Source organism: Sphaeramia orbicularis, chromosome 21 (genome assembly GCF_902148855.1).
Source record: "Sphaeramia orbicularis chromosome 21, fSphaOr1.1, whole genome shotgun sequence".
In the NCBI taxonomy this organism is placed as follows: Eukaryota; Metazoa; Chordata; class Actinopteri; order Kurtiformes; family Apogonidae; genus Sphaeramia; species Sphaeramia orbicularis.
In genome coordinates, this window is record NC_043977.1 from 38,664,680 (window position 1) to 38,678,552 (window position 13,873).

Sequence of the window (13,873 nt, forward strand, 5' to 3'; positions counted from 1 at the left end):
GTAATATCCAATTTTGTATTTAATAAAAACACTGATGTCACACCAAAAATTAGACCCTCTGCTCTACACACACCTCCCAGAAACCATAGTATTAGTTGTACTGCTGTGTAATGAAGGCTCTCAGTCGGAAGATGGCGCTATTTTGTTGATGATTTAACTGTAACCGGCCATGAACTCCCCTTACTGTAAGGTCTGACTTTTACGTTATGTTATACAATATCTGACATATATATATTTTTTATAATTATTTTTAAAAAATCTATGATAAATCACATTCATAAATTCAGATATGAAAACTTAAAACTGAAAATACTGTAAAAAAAAAAAAAAAAAAAAAAAAAACGGGCAACAACAATTTACGGCACTGAAAAGAGCATATTAAAAATCTATATAGATCAGGTGTTATGTAGTAATAGAATTTTTGCCCATATCTATTAGAAGTTGAATCAGAATAAAGTGACTAAATGTTGCCAGTGGAGTCAACTGAGTGGAACGCGTCAACAAACTTAACCGTGCGTGGGGAGCAGGATTAAAAGTAGGATGACCCAATGATATTTCTCAGTGTAAGATCATATAAATCATAGCCTTTCCGGGCAGAAATATGCAAAGTCTCTGAGGTCGGCGTGTTACCATAATAAAACACTGCCCCATCAACTAGTGGCTCTCTCAGACGTAGTAGTCTACTAATCCCTTGCGTCCAGTTGGTGGAAATCCCCACGTGGTTTCGACTCCTGTATAAAAACTTTGGGTGTGCGGAGCCCCTGTTGTCGTGATTGCAAAGGGAGAAAAAAAAGGGTCTCAGTGTGCAGCATCTTTGCAAAAGGACGCACAGATCTGGCCATCATCACACAGCCGCGCGCGGACACGGTACCCAGACGCGTAAACACAAAAGACGGGAGTTTACCGAAGCGCGTTTGTTTTCTCCATGGGACCGCAGCAGTAAAAGAAGTGGAGTTGGTGCATTTTGGTTTGAATGGGAAAGAGCAGACTGAACGCCTCTGGACAACGCCAGGCTTTTTATTTCGACTCCTTCGGTTTGTTTTGGTAGATTACACGTTTGGACTGAAGGTGGTTATGACAGAAGCGCGTCAACAATCAAAACCCCTGAGTGCGCCTTCGCAATCTGAGACATGAACTTTTATTTTGTGCTGAGAGAAAAAAAAAAAAAGACCAATTTCTGGAGCTAAATGCAGCAGAATGACTGGAGTTAATTAGCCTGGTAATTTCATCGACATTGTATGTTTTGGGAATACAAACCTTTTTTTTTTTTTCTTTTTTTTTTTTGGATACCTTGAGGCGTTTCTCACTTTTGGAGCAGAATTTTGGATGTTTTGAAGTGATCCGTTAAATTAGCTTTAACCTCAGAGTGTGTTTTTATTCCCATTGAACTGTAAACCTTACATTTAGAACAATGAGCTTCTACAGTGTGGTATTGTCCTGTTTGGTGGCGTGCGTTCTGTCCGTGCGCTGCAGCTCCGTGACCGGGACTCAGAGCTCCCCACAGGAGTCGTGCGCGTCCTGCGGCCTCAGAGCACCGGATCAGTCGGAACGGGTGAACGTAGACTTCTTGGAGGCGGTGAAAAGGCACATATTGAACAGGCTACAGATGAAAGACAGACCCAACATCACCCATCCCATCCCCAAGGCTGCGATGGTGACAGCGCTGAGGAGGCTGCACGCCGGGAAAGTGCGTGAGGACGGCCGGGTGGAGATCCCCAGTTTTGACGGACAGGCAGCCTTCAACAACGAGGTTCAAGCGGAGACCTCGGAGATTATCAGTTTCGCCGAATCAGGTAATAATCAATAATTTATCACTCACATCCACGGTGACCTCCTGATGAACCCGCTCACCTTCTGACTTTATGTAATCTGCAGCAGAATAAGCAGAAGGGATGAGAACAGGATGAAATGTGTCGCATTCATAGATGGAATTTCATGCTTTTTCTGGTTTGTCTTGTTCGACGTCTTTCCCAAACCACAAAACAGCTCAGGCAAAAGGAAAAGTTTATCTTTATAGCATATCTTTCAGGTTGACAGTGAACACCAGAGACTTTCATTATGTGGAAATCCATTGTTGTTGTTCCATGTGTTTGACCTTGAACAGCCCCTGATTTTCAGTTTTAACACCATTTACGTTGCCTTCTCACTATTCCTGTCCTGCTGTCCCATATTTTGTTAAAGCCAACAACCTAATTGGATTTCATAGAGCCATCATTTTCATCATCTTATTACATCACACTTCATCTCTGCCTGAAGCCAGTGGTGTTAAATCCTCAGATAAAAATCAAAAAGAAATGAAACTAAAGACAGAGTCCTTAAATTACCCCTATTTGTTGTCTAGGGGGATAAAAAGAACCTCTGAATCCAATTTCATCACTAAAGCTCCGCTCACACTCAATACTCCAATGTATAAAGCCCTCTTTTAAATACGGACAAAGTCCCTCAATTGGCCATTTATCCCTTCCTCTAAGAATGTGTATCTAACTAATTCTCAGAAGTCCAAAGAGAACACCCTTTCCTCTCTCTCCTCTCACACACCCCTCCCTTGTGCACACACAGGCTCACACACACCTAAAATCATCTGCGCTTGACAGAATCCAATAATTGTCAGTTAGCACTGTGAGAACCACGTCTCTGACACAAACTGTTAGTTTAACAAAAAGAAAACATACAATTAAAGGCACCAAAATAGGATGTCTTAAACACACACACAGAACACACCATCCTGTCTGTTCTCATTGGCCCTGCTGGTACAATTAGCCTGAATGGGCTGCTAGCTCCTGCCTTCCAATGGGAATGATCTGAGCGCGCTCATGACAAGGGAACAATGGCCAGGCAATTATTATAAGAGCACTATGTGTTCTTGCTGAACCCGACATGTCAACGTAAAGAAGAAAAAAAGCACAGAAAACAAAAGAAAATGCTCAGAATAATGCATGAGACATTTGAGTCCATGCAGGGTTGGATTGGGGGGGTGTGGGTGGAGGGGCATGGTGGTGGCGATGGCAGGGAAAAGGGTGGGTGTGTGTGTGTGTGTGTGTGTGTGTGTGTGTGTGTGTGTGTAGGGGGGGTGATATTGTGTGTGTGTTTGCCCATATTGCAGCATTGTATAGAATGCTTTTGTCGTTCTAAAGGTTCGCTGGGCTCCTTTGCTTCTTCTTCTTCTTCTCCTTCTGTGGTTTTTTTTTTAGTTCTATTCTTCCTTACACCTTTGAGCCTTTGTGTGGCATTGTACCAGGGAGCTGGCTTGGATCCCTGCTCCCTAGACCCCGTCTGCCTCTTGGCCAGCTGGCTCACGCCCCCCAGATCGGATGCTGCCAGCCGGGGCATGGCTCAGAGGCAAGGTCTCCAGAAAGCTCTGAAGCCAGGGGAGCTTGTCCCCTGAGCATGAGGGAGCCTGAATTGTCACAGTTTAGGACAAGGTGGGCTGGGGGGTAAGGTTGGCATATGTTTAGCCAACAGAGCCAGTAAATGGATGCAGAGAGATGTTTATATGAGTGTTTAGGTCAGTTTGCAGCCTATTCCTTAGGGTTAACTGTGTGCTTGTCACCCGGGCAGCAGGCTTCTTATCTCCGGTTGCACAAAGGTAAGAGGTCTGCCAAGCGGCCCCGGGCAGGTGAGGAAGACGATGCCAATCTCCCTTCTCCCCTGACATGGTCCCGTGGGTCCACGCTGAGGGATTCGGTGTCCCGTATCCACAGGAGCGGAGCGGGGAAGACAGGCAGCGCAGGAGGGAGGGCGAGACAGAAAGAGAGAGGGGTCGACGGAGAAGTTTAGATCTTCTTGATTGCTCCCATAGCCGTTCAGACCCAGTGAACCCACAGCGACTGGTCCAAGACATGGAATTAAGACTTCATTATGGGAGGTCATTAACTCCAGCCTGGTTCCTCCAGAGGATCAGGTTGGCAAGTTTACTTCAGGACACAACTCTTTCATGAGGAGCTGTCAGTCATGGCTCAGCTGGATCTCATCCAGACATTTTCCACATTTGCTCACAAGTGTGTGTTTCAGTCCTCAATGGGCCTGGCTGCCTCTGTAAAGCTCTATGGTCCTATCAATGATTTATGCAGTATTATTAAAAATGACTCATAGTCAAGGCAGAAAACAAAGTGGCTTTAAAGGGTTCGTTTGGATATTTTGAAGTGGGGTTGTAAGAGGTACTTATCCTTTCTCAGTGTATCACCTACAGTAGATGCTGTGGACGGGGCAGCAGCAAAAATCATATTTGATGTATTTAAGGAGAAAAAAAAGCAGTGGACTGGAGCGGTGATGATACTCTAAATGAATCTGGCTTTGGAAAAGTGAGGCCAAAATTCAATTAAAATTACAATAAGCTGAAGGATTTTGATTTTTTTTTTCTACTGATGCTCAAAAACTACCAACCTACTGATGCTTCAAGTGTAAATTTTTGGTTTTTTTGTGTGAAATTGTCTCTTGCAAGTCACATAACAGCTAACCTATGTACAAACGGAGATATATGATGTCTTTCAGTGAATTTTAGCAGCAAAATGTTGTTGTTCTATTGTTTTTTATTTACTCAACATCATCTTCATCTTTATTTTCAGACTTGGGAGTCCATTTAAAACAAACAAACAAGCATTCAACAAACAGAATCCATTTACTGTATTTATTCAGTTATTTTTTTCCCCATTAAGAGGTTTGTGGGGTCTTTCCTTATTTTAGTCGAGAGTTTAAGGAAAGAACGAATCATATGCTGTACAGATGTAACAGACCCTTTTTTGTCCAATGCCAAAAAAAAAAAAAAATACTACAACTACTACAACTTTAACCCATAAAGACCCAAACATCCACCATCAACCTAAATCATCTACTGATCTAAACTGCTTAATCCACTAATCCTATTAATACATGTAAATAATACAGTTTGTCATCTTTTCATGGTCATCAGATATGACCCATGTGGGTGTTCAGAGGCTTTGTAGTTACCAGGGAAACACTGTCATCTTCTACAACATCGATTCACCAGTAAAACCAATGGATTCAGATCAATGACAGTGGATGGAAACACTTGGTTTATGTTCAGTTAATGATAAATTTGACTGAAAAAGTCGCTTTTTCTTCAGTTTTCTCTGTTTCTGATATTATAACCCTCAATTTTAATCTGAGCTTTTATGAACATCTACGCGATCAGTGAATTAAATATAGAAAAATACTAGATTTACACTGAAAATTCACAAAACACAGAGGATAATATTATAATAAATGGTAATAAATGACTTAGGAAAATTGAAATAGAGAGAAAAATTCATTTGGAAACGGACGCAAAAGTATTGCTGGGTCTTTATGGGTTAAACTGATTCTGTGGCTAAAATACACTTTCTTGCCACCTCCATCCACACATACACTGCAACAGTTAGACATCCAGTCAGTAGCCCAGTCTGCTTCTCAAACTGGTCCTCTACTGGAGTTAGCACACACCGACTATGGTTAAGTAGCTCATAAAACCTCATTCAGAAATATCCGAACTGACCCTTTAAACGTCTTACTCCTTCCACTCCATCATAAGCTATACATCCTGATCATATGTGGAATTCCTGGAGTGCTGTTCTAAGGGATGTCTCTGCACCAGTTAAAGCTCCAAACGCCGTGTACCGCGCCCTTGTCCTTCTCCCACGGCGTGTGGTCTTGTCGACAGCGGCTTTGAGTAATGAGCTCTGGATCTGCCTGCTTCCATGGCCTCATCCTTGCTTGGTGGCGCAGGTGGGGACACGCTGAAGCAACTCTTTATCCACACAAGCCCACCCAGGTGTCCTGCCTGCCTGCCGATACTTACGAGCACGTTTCCACTGCGGGGTCAGACGAGGCGTGTTAGGGCCAGCTGAAAATAGTTTGTAACACTGAATGAAAAGAACAATTCATTCCTTAAAGGAGCCATGGTGGAAAAAAGTCACGTATACATTCTGGAGCAAATAACATACTGTAGATACATGACCGAACATAACCGAAAGAGGTTTAGAATTCAGAGGACTTCTCCTAAAATTACGACCCGCGCAGGTTCACTCGTATCAATGGAAAAAGAAGTCGGAATAATAACCTCACCTCAGGCTCTAGTGTATTTAGCAGGTGTAGTGGGGCTCAAGTCAAAAGAGGGACCACAGGTGCACATATCCAGGCAAAATATTCAAAAGCAAGACAAAAAAATGTCACAAAAGATCAGAAAAACATAAGTCTGCACATACTTAGGCTTCAATTAGACAGTTTTTTTGACCAACACAGCGGAGACTAATGTGTTTTTTTGTGGCTTTGCTATTTCATAGTACATGAAGGCTGTTACATTTGTTAACATAGTCCAGACAATAACATCTAAACACTATAATATTAAACTTACTGTAGATGAAATGAATAATACTGGCTGTTTGCTGAAGAAGCAACAGAACATCTGCTAAACATGTCCTAAAGAGAGATGATGTTTGTCAGATGTAAATGGAAAAGATTAATCTGGCAACACTGTCCTGTTGCTACTCAAATATTACTCCTTTAGAGTATTTTTAATATCTTTCTCCGCTGTGTGGTTCCTGTGGTTCTACAGAGGTAGTTTTTCAATTGAAACCAAGACAGTTTATCTATGATCCATCTAACTTTTATATTACTGCCGTTGATTTATTGATCTGTTTTCATGCAGTATTTCTCTTTTACTGCATCGTAGATTTTCTTCTCTTTTGTCTACATATGAGTGTCTACGTTAATAATAAGTTGAACTAAGCAAGGTATTTGACGGCAAGATACTGTGATGGACATTATTAATTAAGTAACTGATGTCACTGATAAAAATGTAACTGATCTGACTTCATTGTTATTGCACAAGCAGAGGTTGTCAGACAGTAAAATGCAGCTTGGCATCCAATCTGATAGTGCAAACAGTTAAAAGGGAATAGTAAATAGTGCGAGAAATGAAGAGTAAACAGTACTATAAGTGAATATGATGTATATGAATATCAACTGTAGATGTATGTGATAAGGCACTTTACACCTGATATATGCATTATGTTTATATTTATGTCACTCTATTGTGAAAGAGTGAAAATATCAACACTGTTGTGCCAAAACATGCCTTGCGTTTTTGCAATGTGAGATTTAACTGCACACGTTGTTGGTATCCTGAGGGAAAATACCAATATCTTACATGGGAACCAATCAGATTTGAAAAAAACAAAGTTGGGTTGGTAATCATTTTTGTTTTCATCTTTACTGCCTATCTATCACACTGTCTATCACTGTGTGTTCGTTGCTGTGAGATCCCCCATTTTCTAAGCTCGGAGCTGTCGAGGCAAGTAAGAACGCACGGTGCTGAATGAGGTGAGGTTAGTTAGTTGTAGCCCCGAGGGGCCTTTACAGCAATCGCAGGCAGAAGCTGCTGTTCAGCTGATTCCTTTATGTTGTTCACTTCAGATGGATTTCAGTATGTGCTCTCTGCGCACTTGATACTTTTACCCACAGGCTTTGGGTATTGAGAAGGCTGGTATTTGACGTATTGCTTACCGTTGAGCTGGGTGTGTGTGTGTGTATGTGTGTGACGTGCTTGAGCTCCCAGCTGACATACTGCAGAGTGGAGAGCTGGTCTGAACAGGTCCGTGTGTGAATGTAAAGCTGTGGTTTACAGGAGGAAGAGGCGTGAGGCGCCTTAAAGAGGGGGCCCGTCTTTGGTGGCCACCTGTTGACACTGACACACACTAATCAGTCGGCAAACAAAGTAATTTAGCCGCTTTCAAAGGCGCTGCTCTGCTTGAGCACATTGTACCAAATCTCCTGAAATAGAAACCTTTCAACTTACCTCAGGGTAATTTGGAAGACATCATTAAGCTTAGAAAAAAACTTAATGCTAGGGAGAGCCCATCGCCACCTTTAGACACACGGGATCTCTTCATTGTGCTGTTGTAGAAAGTGGCCAGTGTCATGTAAATGGCTTTTATTTTTGCCTCATCATGCTTTTTGCTGGAAAGCCACGCGATTCAATGCCGGGCTGCAGCACGGCTGTCTCCCAGTGCCTCACAGGGGGCTTTGTGCTGTCACTCTCAGGGTGCTCACAGTGGAAGAAGGGGAAAAGGGGTAGAGTAGGGTGGGGGTGGGATCCGAGGAGGGATGGTGGGACACCAATCGCGAACTCAGTGAACCCCCCGGGGTCTTGGCTGTGTCCGCTACCCTCCCACCTTTTCCACTTGCATCCTTCCTCCTTTCCTTCATCTTCTTCTTCTCCTCTGTTCTCCTCCCCCTCTCGTTCTCTCTCTCTGTCTTTGGCCCTGTCATTTACAAAACCGGACCCGAGGCCAGTTGGGCCTGATCCCAGAACTGGCCTGTCACAGCTGGCCTATCAGGAGCAACCACAGGGGTCACCTGACATACTGATTGAGGGTGAACAGAGAAAACAAGGGGAGAACAGCTCTTTAAAGACAGAAACTTTCCAGGGGGGCTTTCTGTTTTTGTACACATGTTGATGTTTTGTGTGTGTGTGTGTGTGTGTGTGTGTGTGTGTGTGTCCATGAAGGAGGAAAACTGTGTGTAGCCTTTCTCTTAAAATGACATAAAGATGTTTAGAGACCTACCAATTGCCTCTTTTCTCTTGTCTGGTTCCTGTTTTTTGTTTGTTTGTTTTTAACTATAACTGACAGAGTAATAAATGCTTTTGTAACTTTTCTAAACGGAAAATCCAATTTTATGCTTAGAATAAACCACTGACAGCTAAATGACTTATAATGCATTTTTCCCAAACTACCCTGGGTCACAGGACTGAAATTAGTGACAAAATGAAACAGTCCAGGTCATTGTTTTACACAAATAACACTCAACTGAAAATAATGTACAGTATCTAACATGCTAAGTTGTAAAAATGGTGACTACTAAAGTGTTACTTCCAAATGTCCAGTATTGTTTCCATAAAATATGTGTAGAATGTGTCAGCTGACAATACCAACATGTATGTTGTATGTTGTCAGAAAACAAAATCTTCCAAGGCTCAAAATTCAACAATGTTTTTCTTCTAAAAACAGAAAAGCACTGCTCTGTGTTAAATTGTCTCAGCGTCACTGCCCAGCTTAAAGCATTCCTTGACGTATCACAAAGTGATCAAATTTAAGAGGTTGCTTTACTTTTAATAATTAAAATTGTTACTCAATACAGTTGTAACAGGGTAACTATCTGTAACCGACTACATTCCAAATGTAACCTTCCCATGGTTGCTCACTTGTCATGGAGATGGTTATCACATGACCAGAGTACTTTCATTATTCAACATGCATATTTCTTTTTTGGAACAGTCTTAGTAATTTTTTCCTGTTTTTTTCCTCCTACAGATGAGCATACATCCCCCAAGTCTGGCCTCTTCTTCCTCATCTCCAATGAGGGCAATCAGAACCTGTACGTGTCCCAGGCCAACCTCTGGCTCTACTTCCGTGTGCTGCCGGCCGGTCCTGAGAAGGGTTTACGGCGGAAGGTGACGGTGAAGATTCACTACCAGGAGGCCGGGGCTGTGGCTGGTGCAGAAGGAGGCCCGGGAGGTGGTGGCGGAGGGGGCACGGGTCGCTGGGCGCTGGTGGAGAAGCGGGTGGATCTGAAACGTAGCGGCTGGCACACCTTCCCCCTGTCTGACGCGGTGCGGGCTGTGTTCGGTAAAGGCAGCCGGCGGCAGGACCTGGAGGTCCACTGTGACGGCTGTGAGACCGCCGGTGTGGCTCCGGTGCTGGTGGACCCGGGCGACCCCTCCCACCGGCCCTTCCTGGTGGTGCGTGCACGCCAAGTGGATGGAAAGCATCGCATTCGTAAGCGGGGTCTGGAGTGCGACGGCACCAGCGGGGGCCTCTGCTGTCGGCAGCAGTTTTACATAGACTTCCGCCTCATCGGCTGGAACGACTGGATCATCGCACCAGCTGGTTACTACGGTAACTACTGCGAGGGAAGCTGCCCAGCCTATATGGCAGGTGTGCCAGGGTCAGCTTCATCTTTCCACACAGCAGTAGTGAACCAGTACCGCATGAGAGGGATGAGCCCCGGTTCTGTCAACTCTTGCTGCATCCCCACCAAGCTCAGTACTATGTCCATGCTCTACTTTGACGATGAATACAACATCGTTAAGAGGGATGTGCCCAATATGATCGTGGAGGAGTGTGGCTGTGCTTGAGTCTACACTTCAACATTTTAGAACTTCAGAAAGGCCTTTTGTACAAACAGGACGTTATTGTACGGTACACATATCCATTATATCTATACCTACTGTATGTGCAAGCAACACTCGCTGGTACAATCTAGCAAAGTATCAGCGCTGTGTCCATGTGTGCATGTTTGCACGTGTTCATGCGAGTGTGTGTATTTATCAGACTGAGTGACATGCTCGCTGTCAGCTTCGTCTGTTTTGGGCGACAAGCGATGGGACGAGAAGGGAATGATTATCACCAAATGATACTTTGCTCTAGTTTGCCATTTCTAGTCAAAAAATAATGGCCCATCATATCATCTCCTCTTGAATGAAGATAAAAAGCGCTTAAAGGAAAGTGACAGGATCAGCCGATGGCATTATTGGCTTCACCCACACACTCCCAATCCTGCTTCTCCGACCCTCTTAAGTACTTTAAGCACATGACAGACTTTTGTTATTATAAAGCACTGACAATTCATCAGCTTATACAATTCAGAACACCAGCACTTCCCTACTGTACAGACAGACACCGTCTGACTGTCCTCTCTGGTGGAATTAGACCAGCAGCGCTTAATGCCTTGCAGGATTATACCCTCCACGGCGCAGCGGCAAAGTCCTCCACAGAGCTGCTGCCGCTGCTGCTATTGTCGTCTTCATTCTCGCTGTTGACTACGGGCCTCAACCTCAACTGTCCTGCCTGTTAAGAGTGCTGCAGGCCCCGTTACCATGACAACCAGGTGAAGATAGATCTCATAAGTGCACTTCACATGTGCACTGGGAGCAACAGAGAGTGAACTGCTGCCTCCTCCTGTCCTCGAAGGCTGCTCCCTACTGGAACAGTAGAAGTGGACCTGTGGACGGGGAGACTCGAGTTTCGGCCCAGTGGGTCGCCACGGTGCGGTGCAGCACTTGCAGAAACTGAAATGCACACCCTGAATAGCACTTGTATAAAGAAATGCCTTCCAAGGGGTACTGAGTGTCCTGTCCTATCGCTAAATAAGTGCCACATGAGCTATGCAATGTATAGTAACCTATACCCATACTCAACATGCTCTATTAGACTGAATCTCTTACCACCTGTCTTTCTTTCTTTCTATCTTTCTTTCTGTCTTCTTCTTCTTCTTCTCTCTCCCTCTTTCTCTCTTCAGTCCTTGACTTTTTATCAATACTTGAAATGTAATCTTTCGCTTCCTTTCCAAAGCGAATGATTGTTGTGATGTTTGCACTGAAAAGTTGCGGGATTAGCGAAACAAAAACTGCCATTGAAAAATTATTTTTATAGAAGTAAATTGAATTTTGTTTCAAATGTATTTTACCTAATTAATGGAACCAAAGAGGCCAAGATTTTAGCTATTGTACCAAGATGGCAAGGCCATGGAGTTACTGTGTACAATACTGTTTCTGATCATTTGCAAAAGGCCTACCACTGTATCAGGGTACGATATATGATTTCATTTCTTAGCTCTATTTTCATTCTCTGTTTTGTACAATACGCAAGTCGAACACTTCATTTTTTTCATCTTTAAATCTATTTTTGTTTTCGTTTTCTATTTAATAAGAAAGTTATTTTTAGTTCCTGTCTAAGAATCATTTAGTCAAATAAATGTCATCTGTACAGTTTATGTAAAATAAAATGTTTTCTTAAATATTTTGTAATGTTAAATTCTTTGTGTGTGGTTGTAGCAGTGTGATTTTACCTATATGCAAATGCAATATGCATATATATTGAATTTTCATATATGAAATCTATGTACATATATGTACAAACTCCACATGCAACCTGTTGGAAATTAGAACAGTTCTGCAGATTGACATATATGTTTAGCCCATACATAATATATTTTAATATATGTGCACATTATCATTTTACTATGGGTATTTCATATATCTTATAAACAAATATGTTCATAAATACAGAGGCTGTGTGTATGTGATAATGTCACCTTAGAGGTAGCATATTTGGCAACATAGGGGCTTAGATGTCATATCTCCTACCGTATGGATAATTTTCAGATTAAAAAGAAATGGGTTGGGCTTGAATCTGAATCTAATTGTGTTGTTTTTTTTTCTGATGAGAGGTGCTTTAGGGTGATTCCTCTTGCAATAAGGTGGGGCTGAAATAACTACAAGAGACACACAAGCACTTGAGTTTTCATCCCGACTGCTTATGTTAAAAAATCTTGCTCTTTCAGAACTCAGTGTTTCTCAAAAGCTGGAGCCGTAGAATGCTAATTACAACTATGATTAATAGCTTCAATGGCATCCTTAGTGGCTGCCAACATACAGACCTTCACATACCTGCTTGATTCCTTCTTGGCTCAAACATCTGCCAATGTGTGCATCTGTCTGTGCATGCAGATACCAGTGTGTTAGCATGCATTTTTGAGTGTTAGGACATAGGTAGCGTTCCTGTGGTGCATCATGTGTCTGTTACATCAGAGCAGTTTCCCTGCATGCAACACTCACAATGTTTTTGTTTCTCAAGTTAGTTGCCATAATGTAGGGAGTAATGTGTCAACACTTTGTGCAACAGCCTAAGGCATGTCCACCTGAATGCCTGTTTATGGCAACACCTACCAACAGTTAGATTTCATGTAATGTTTCTGCAAAACAAATCACGTGTCCCTGTAAAAGAAAAATATCAGCTGGATAATTGCTCTAAATGTATCTATTAGGATCTGCCAAGCATTGCAATGAAATTTGTTTGGCTGCAGGGCAAATAGCATGTATGAGAGGGATCACTAGAAATAAGTTTTACCTGTAGCTGGATGGATGAGTCAGCGTGTCGAAGCAGAATGTCTCTCTCAGAGGGAAAAACGAGGGAAAACAAATTAATAGCATGTGAGAGTGACAGGTAGGCAGTCGAGATGAGAAACAATCTGTCAGAAATGATGTGAAGCAATGAGGTTGTTTTTCATCTCCATGGTGGAGCCAGTACCTTTCTAGACAAATGACAGTCTATGCTGATAGCAGGGGGAGATGTGTAGCTGTTGTGTCATGCTTCCCAATGCAAGCCAAAAATCTCCACAGCTGGAATGTTAATGACACTGTGCTGGAGCTGTAGGCCATGGCCGCACTGAACGCCACACACTCACTCACTCATAAAAAGTAACACATCATAGGTGTGTTTATTTGTACTTGCATCCATACACTTCAAACTATGTCAATAAATAATGGAGCAAAGGTACAAATCCATTGCTTTTATATATATATAATCATACACTCCTTAAGATACAAAAGCCATGCACTCTAAACAAAGCACTAAACACAGTTATGTATACACACACACCACCTCAGCAACCTCCAGTTATCAGCTTAAACAAATATTGTCCCTCTGCCCTCCCTCGTCTAATACCGCCACAGGTTGAGGTCATGACAGCTGCCAAGTTGACGGGGTCAGCTGGTTTATCACCACAGCAGCGTTCATTCTCCCAGATCAGCACGGTCCACGTTCACTAATGAATTTATGACTATTCATCGCCCGAGGCCAGGCATTCCTCTGCTTCACATTATTTGTGATTGGCGGTGTGGCCTGGAGGAATGGATCGCACATGCTAATGATAACTCCATGACATTTTTTTCATTAGCTCTAAACCATCTATTGGCAAACGCTGGGGTCATGACCCGCAGGTGGGTCCAGAGGTATTCAAGTTCTGAAATGTTCAGTAGTTTCTAGTATTATGTAGTCTTTCGAAGCTTTTATTGACGAGTGCAAAAACAGATTTA

The 13,873-nt window shown here is 42.8% G+C and overlaps 1 protein-coding gene across 1 annotated transcript; it reads left to right on the top strand.

The window, feature by feature from the left end:
• Positions 1 to 755: 755 nt before the first annotated feature.
• Positions 756 to 11,800, top strand: inhbb (inhibin subunit beta B). The gene is made up of 2 exons (XM_030124760.1): positions 756 to 1,793; positions 9,309 to 11,800. The coding sequence occupies exons 1-2, from the start codon at positions 1,412 to 1,414 to the stop codon at positions 10,130 to 10,132; spliced, it is 1,206 nt and encodes a 401-aa protein (XP_029980620.1). The 5' UTR covers positions 756 to 1,411; the 3' UTR covers positions 10,133 to 11,800.
• Positions 11,801 to 13,873: the final 2,073 nt, after the last annotated feature.

Bases quoted from the DNA above. Each gene is read 5' to 3' on its own strand.
- inhbb (XM_030124760.1), top strand. From the start codon at position 1,412: ATGAGCTTCTACAGTGTGGTATTGTCCTGTTTGGTGGCGTGCGTTCTG. The intron at 1,794-9,308 runs GTAATAATCAAT...TTCCTCCTACAG, and splicing joins TATCAGTTTCGCCGAATCAG to ATGAGCATACATCCCCCAAG.